At 43.9% G+C, this 5,964-nt stretch overlaps 1 protein-coding gene across 1 annotated transcript; it reads right to left on the minus strand.

Annotated features, from left to right (window-relative positions):
* Positions 1–3,073: 3,073 nt before the first annotated feature.
* LOC121842098 lies at positions 3,074–4,633 on the minus strand. The gene is made up of 5 exons (XM_042312216.1): positions 4,625–4,633; positions 4,370–4,459; positions 4,051–4,169; positions 3,740–3,890; positions 3,074–3,612 (listed from the first exon to the last, which is right to left on the minus strand). The coding sequence occupies exons 1-5, from the start codon at positions 4,631–4,633 to the stop codon at positions 3,121–3,123; spliced, it is 861 nt and encodes a 286-aa protein (XP_042168150.1). The 3' UTR covers positions 3,074–3,120.
* Between the last annotated feature and the right edge of the window lie 1,331 nt (positions 4,634–5,964).

Consider the following 5,964-nt stretch of genomic DNA (forward strand, 5'->3'; position numbering starts at 1 on the left):
GACATGTGCAAATAATTGTATGAACATACAAGATTGAACAACTGAGACATCTTCTGGCTAGGGGAACCCCTCGACAACATCCGCTGAAATGGCAGAGCGCGAAATTCAAAAATATTTTTCCGAAATATTTAACTTTCATACATTCACAAGTGCAAAACACCAAATTAAAGCTTAACTTCTTGTTAATCTACCCATCTTGTCTGATTTCAAAAAGGCTTTACAGCGAAAGTACACCATACGATTATGTTAGGTCTAGTCACAGAAAAACACACAGCCATTTTCCAGCCAAAGAGAGGAGTCACAAAAAGCAGAAATAGAGATCAAATTAATCACTAACCTATGTTTTGTTCGATAAACTTCATATTTATATCCAAAAATCTCAGTTTACATTGGCGCATTATGTTCAGTAATGTTGTGCCTCGAAAACATCCGAATTTGCAGAGAGCCACAACAATTTACAGAAATACTCATCATAAACTTTGATCAAAGATACAAGTGTTATGCACAGAATTAAATATATACTTCTCCTTAATGCAACCGCTGTGTCAGATTTCGAAAAAGCTTTATGGAAAAAGCACACCATGCAATAATCTGAGTACAGCGCTCAGACACAAAAACAAGCCATACAGATGGCATGTTGTGGAGTCAGTAAAAGTCAGAAATAGTATTATAAATATTCACTTACCTTTGATGATCTTCATTAGAATGCATTTCCAGGAATCCCAGTTCCACAATAAATGTTTGTTTTGTTCGATAAAGTTCATCTTTATGTCCAAATACCTCCTTTTTGTTAGCGTGTTTAGTTCACCAATCGAAATTCACAAGGCGAGGTCAAGTCCAGATGAAAGTCCAGACGAAAAGTCAAAACAGTTCTATTACAGTTCGTAGAAACATGTCAAACGATGTATAGAATCAATCTTTAGGATGTTTTTATCATAAATCTTCAATAATGTTTCGACAATTCCTTTGTCTTTAGAAATGAAAAGGAACGCAGCTCGCTCTCACGGCCACGTGCATGACTTAGCTCATGGTCTTCTGCCAGACCTCTTAGTCAAACAGCTCTTATTCGCTCCCCCTACATAGTAGAAGCCAGAAACATGGTTCTAAAGACTGTTGACATCTAGTGGAAGCCTTAGTATGTGCAATATGACCCCATTTACACTGTATAGTAGAAAGGCAATGAGTTGAAAAACTACAAACCTCAGATTCCCCACTTCTTGGTGGATTATTCTCCGGTTTTCGCCTGCCATATGAGTTCTGTTATACTCACAGACATCATTCAAACAGTTTTAGAAACGTCAGAGTGTTTTCTATCCAAATCTACTAATAATATGCATATATTAGCTTCTGGGCCTGAGTAGCAGGCAGTTTACTCTGGGCAAGCTTTTCATCCGAATGTGAAAATACTGCCCCTAACTGAACATGTGGCTAACAGAAATGGAATAATGTGTCCCTGAACAAAAAGGGGGTTCAAAATCAAAAGTATTTGCCAGTTCTTGCTGTGAGATGTTACCCCACTCTTCCACCAAGGCACCTGTAAGTTCCCAGACATTTCTGGGGGGGATGGCCCTAGCCCTCACCCTCCGATCCAACAGGTCCCAGACGTGCTCAATGGGATTGAGATACGGGCTCTTCGCTGGCCATGGCAGAACACGGACATTCCTTTTTTTGTGTGTGAATTTTACCCCGTTTTCTCCCCAAGAGACGAAGGTTGAAAGTCATGCGTCCTCCGATACACAACCCTACCAAGCCGCACTGCTTCTTAACACAGCGCGCACCCAACCCGGAAGCCAGCCGCACCAATATGTCGGAGGAAACACTGTGCACCTGGCAACCTTGGTTACTGCGCACTGCGCCCAGCCCGCCACAGGAGTCGCTGGTGCGCTATGAGGCAAGGATATCCCTACCGGCCAGCCCCTCCCTAAACCGGACGACGCTAGGCCAATTGTGCGTCGCCCCACGGACCTCCCGGTCGCGGCCGGTTACGACAGAGCCTGGGCGCAAACCCAGAGTCTCTGGTGGCACAGCTGGCACTGCAGTACAGAGCCCTTAACCACTGCGCCACCCGGGAGGCGCAGTGGACATTCCTGTCTTGCAGGAAATCTCGCACAGAACGGGCAGTATGGCTGGTGGCATTGTCATGCTGGAGGGTCATGTCAGGATGAGCCTGCAGGAAGGATAGCACATGAGGGAGGAGGTTGTCTTCCCTGTAACGCACAGTGTTGAGACTGCCTGCAATGACAACAAGCTCAGTCCGATGATGCTGTGACACATCGCCCAAGACCATGATGAACCCTCCACCCCCAAATCGATACCGCTCCAGAGTACAGGCCTCGGTGTAACGCTCATTCCTTCGACGATAAACGTCGATGGTCGGTTTGTGCCCATTGGCGACGTTGTGCCGGTTTCCTTACAACAGGCCTACAAGCCCTCAGTCCAGCCTCTCTCAGCCTATTGCGGACAGTCTGAGCAGGGATTGTGCATTCCTGGTGAAACTCGGGCAGCTGTTGTTGCCATCCTGTACCTGTCCCGCAGGTGTGATGTTCGGATGTACCGATCCTGTGCAGGTGTTGTTACACGAGGTCTGCCACTGCGGGAACAAACAGCTGTCCGTCCTGTCTCCCTGTAGCGCTGTCTTAGGCGTCTCACAGAACGGACATTGCAATTTATTGCCCTGGCCACATCTGCAGTCCTCATGCGTCCTTGCAGCATGCCAAAGGCACATTCACGCAGATGAGCAGGAACCCTGGGCATCTTTCTTTTGAGGTTAGTAGAAAGGTTAGTATAAAGGCCTCTTTAGTTTCCTAAGTTTTCATAACTGTGACCTTAATTGCCTATCGTCTATAAGCTGTTAGTGTCTTAATGACCGTTCCACAGGTGCATGTTCATTAATTGTTCATGGTTCATTGAACAAGCATGGGAAACAGTGTTTATGCCCTTTAAAATGAAGATCTGTGAAGTTATTTGGATATATATGAATTATCTTTGAAAGACAGGATCCTGAAAAAGGGAAGTTTATTTTTTTGCTGAGTGTACTTTTTCCACCCTGCACTGTGAATGTTTACACCGTGTGTTCAATAAAGACATGAACAAGTATCATTGTTTGTCTATTGTTGTGACTTAGATGAAGATCAGATAACATTTTATGACAAATTTACGCAGAAGTCCAGGTAATTCCAAAGGGTTCACATACTTTTTCTTGCCACTGTACTTGGATATGGATTTCCCAGTAGATGGGAGACAGGGAAGCAGTAATATGCCTGCAGCCCCCAAAGAGTGAAAGCTGGGAACATGTTCATGACCAAAATGACCTACCACTGAAGGGCTAGCTGAATGTGGTGAGCAGGTCATCACAGAAGACAAGGTTCCAGAGTGATCAGAGTCACTGCTAGGTCTTTCAGTTGGTGGTCTGGCAGAACGTGGTCTGGTAGTTTGTGGTCTGGCAATATGTGGTCTGGCAGTATGTAGCCTAGCAGCCTCGAGGGTCTCAGTCGAGATCTGACTGGAAAGAGTGTCCATCGAGGAGGTGGAGTGTCTGAAGGGAGAGTCCATTCCCAGAGGTGTGTGTGTCTCCATGCCCAGGGGTCTCCAATCTCCCATCTGGCTACCAGGCTAAGAGAGATGGGTGAGAAAGAGAGGCAAATGGATGAAGATACCAACAGAAACACTGAGGTCCTACTGCTGCTTAAGCAACTGTGTGTTGATATCAGCCCTAGGAGTGCCGCTGTTCCATCCTTACCTGTCCAATCACCGACCAGCGGATTTGGCGCTCCAGGCGCAGCTCCCTGCACACTTCTCTTTCCAGCTCCTTAAGCCTGAGGCGTCGTTTCACATCCCAAGCCAGTTCGGCCAAGTGAAGGTTCTTCCCCTCTTCCATTTCACTCTGAAACCTTCACATACAAGGGAACATAAAACATGATTAACCTTAATACTCAAACTGTCCACCATATCTATTTCTCAAGTTATTGCTAGATAGGTCAACGTGATTCCACACCTTTGCTTATGTTTTTTTTTAAGCAAATTTGAGTAAAAGATTTTAATAACACTCACGTGTTCTTGAAGTAGTTTCTACCCTTGGCAATGAGCCAATCTCTAACATCCGTCAGTGAGATGTGGGACGGAACCTCCCCTTGCTGCTGCAAGACTAGGAACTGCTTCAAAAGCTTTTTCTGAGAGAGAGAGAGATTAATTTGCACCCTTGCCTTCCACAAGTTTTTCCTGGTCTTGTCACGTGATCAGAAAACCCTTTCCCGATCCATGAGCGACAGCAAGTTACATACACAGTTGGAATAAAACGCATGGAAAGGTGTCTTACAATATAGCATTTGTGTTTTTATAATTATGCATCTAGAAAGCAGACCACTCTAACCTGCTGGGCACAGCACTGCTTCTCCCACAGCAACTGAACTGACTTGATGTAGCTACTGTAGCGATTGTACTCTTTACACGTACACAGCACCTGAAAGGGAGGAGCCACAAAAGAGCCATTTTTAGAGGAAGTTCTTGTGTACAAACACCCAATCCCAAATCTACCTCTACCCGAAACCCCAATATTGATTGATTTTGCCTTTATTTAACCAGGTAAGACATTAAGAACACATTCTCTTTTACAACCTGCACTAACAATGACCATATGTAGATTTGGATTTGTGTAAACTAAGCAAAATGGCAAACATTTCACCTAGCCATCATATTGCTTACACCTGTCCAATTTTCTCAGTGCCATATAAGTGTCACTTTTAGATTTTGGAAAGAAAAGGGAGGTTTGCCTTGCCTTCTCATTTGAGGTGATGAGGCCTTGCTTAACCAGCCGCTTCTTCCTTTCCGGATGGCGGAAAAAACTCTTCAGGTGTTTGTCGTGGAGGCAGTTATAACTAACATCTATGACTCTCATGTTGGGGTCCAACAGGTCAAATCCTGGGGTCTCCTGATGGAGCTGTGGATTGTGTTTTAACAAACCTCAATGTCAGGGCAATGGATACTACAGTGGGAATGGTTTTGGAATTAGGACTGGAAATGGAAGGAAGTAATTAAAAATATATAATTAGGTAACATTTCATTTGAAAGAAATTGAGGATCTCAGATCATTTGGAATGTCATACTATCACACTAACCTTCTCCCCCAGTTTTCCTCTGAAGAATACAGGGAATGTCCTTTCTGGGGCTTCCTGTAACCCCTACAAAGACAGAGACAATCATGACAAAACTTTTTAGACGTGGGGTTTTGGTAATGGTTTTGATAGTAGACCCCATCCCTGTCACTTGGTTTGCAATAATTCCACCTTTTGCCAATTCACTTGCATGAAAAATGTTGAACCAAGCTTATCTCTAAAACAAATTTGTTTGATCCATTTACATTGTTAAACTAACTAGTCAACTAGCCATAGGCCTACATGATGACTGATTCTGTAGGCTACATATTCATCTCATAGACTTTCATCGTCCATCTTTAGAATTATACAAATGTGAAGCGACATTATTATGAAGAACGAACAAAGCATTATCCTAGGCCTACTCACATTTTCTTCTTCTTTGCCCGCACTTTTTGACATAGTAGGTATATTGACTAATATTGTAAACAAGTGATGTCATAACTGAAACTTGATTATCCTGTGTCTCCAGAAAAGGTATGCCCGATGCCCTCAAGTAAACGTCCGCTATCTGATAGACCTATGTTGTTGTACTGATATAAACACTATGAAAGGATATTGTAGCCTTAACCTACTGATATAGTCTACAGGCTTATTTATGGTGTGCCCGCTCCATAAAGCACACCTCCAGTTGTGCCTGGGCTTGCTGCAACACGTGCACTCTGTTGCCAAGCCTTCCACAGAATCATATCTCAACCCTAAAATGTGATCCACATGTATTCCATGTCGAAATTGTCAGTCATTTGCAGTGATGGATTTAAAGCATTACCACGACTACGTCTATATTATTCAATGATTGCACCCACACTGCTTG

Source organism: Oncorhynchus tshawytscha, unplaced genomic scaffold, assembly GCF_018296145.1.
Source record: "Oncorhynchus tshawytscha isolate Ot180627B unplaced genomic scaffold, Otsh_v2.0 Un_contig_7989_pilon_pilon, whole genome shotgun sequence".
In the NCBI taxonomy this organism is placed as follows: domain Eukaryota; kingdom Metazoa; phylum Chordata; class Actinopteri; order Salmoniformes; family Salmonidae; genus Oncorhynchus; species Oncorhynchus tshawytscha.

Excerpts from the sequence above, each read along its gene's own strand:
- LOC121842098 (XM_042312216.1), bottom strand. Across the intron at positions 4,170-4,369 it reads AGCAGTGCTGTGCCCAGCAG|AAAAAGCTTTTGAAGCAGTT; the intron begins GTTAGAGTGGTC and ends TCTCTCTCTCAG. Across the intron at positions 3,613-3,739 it reads GCTGGTCGGTGATTGGACAG|CCTGGTAGCCAGATGGGAGA; the intron begins GTAAGGATGGAA and ends CATCTCTCTTAG.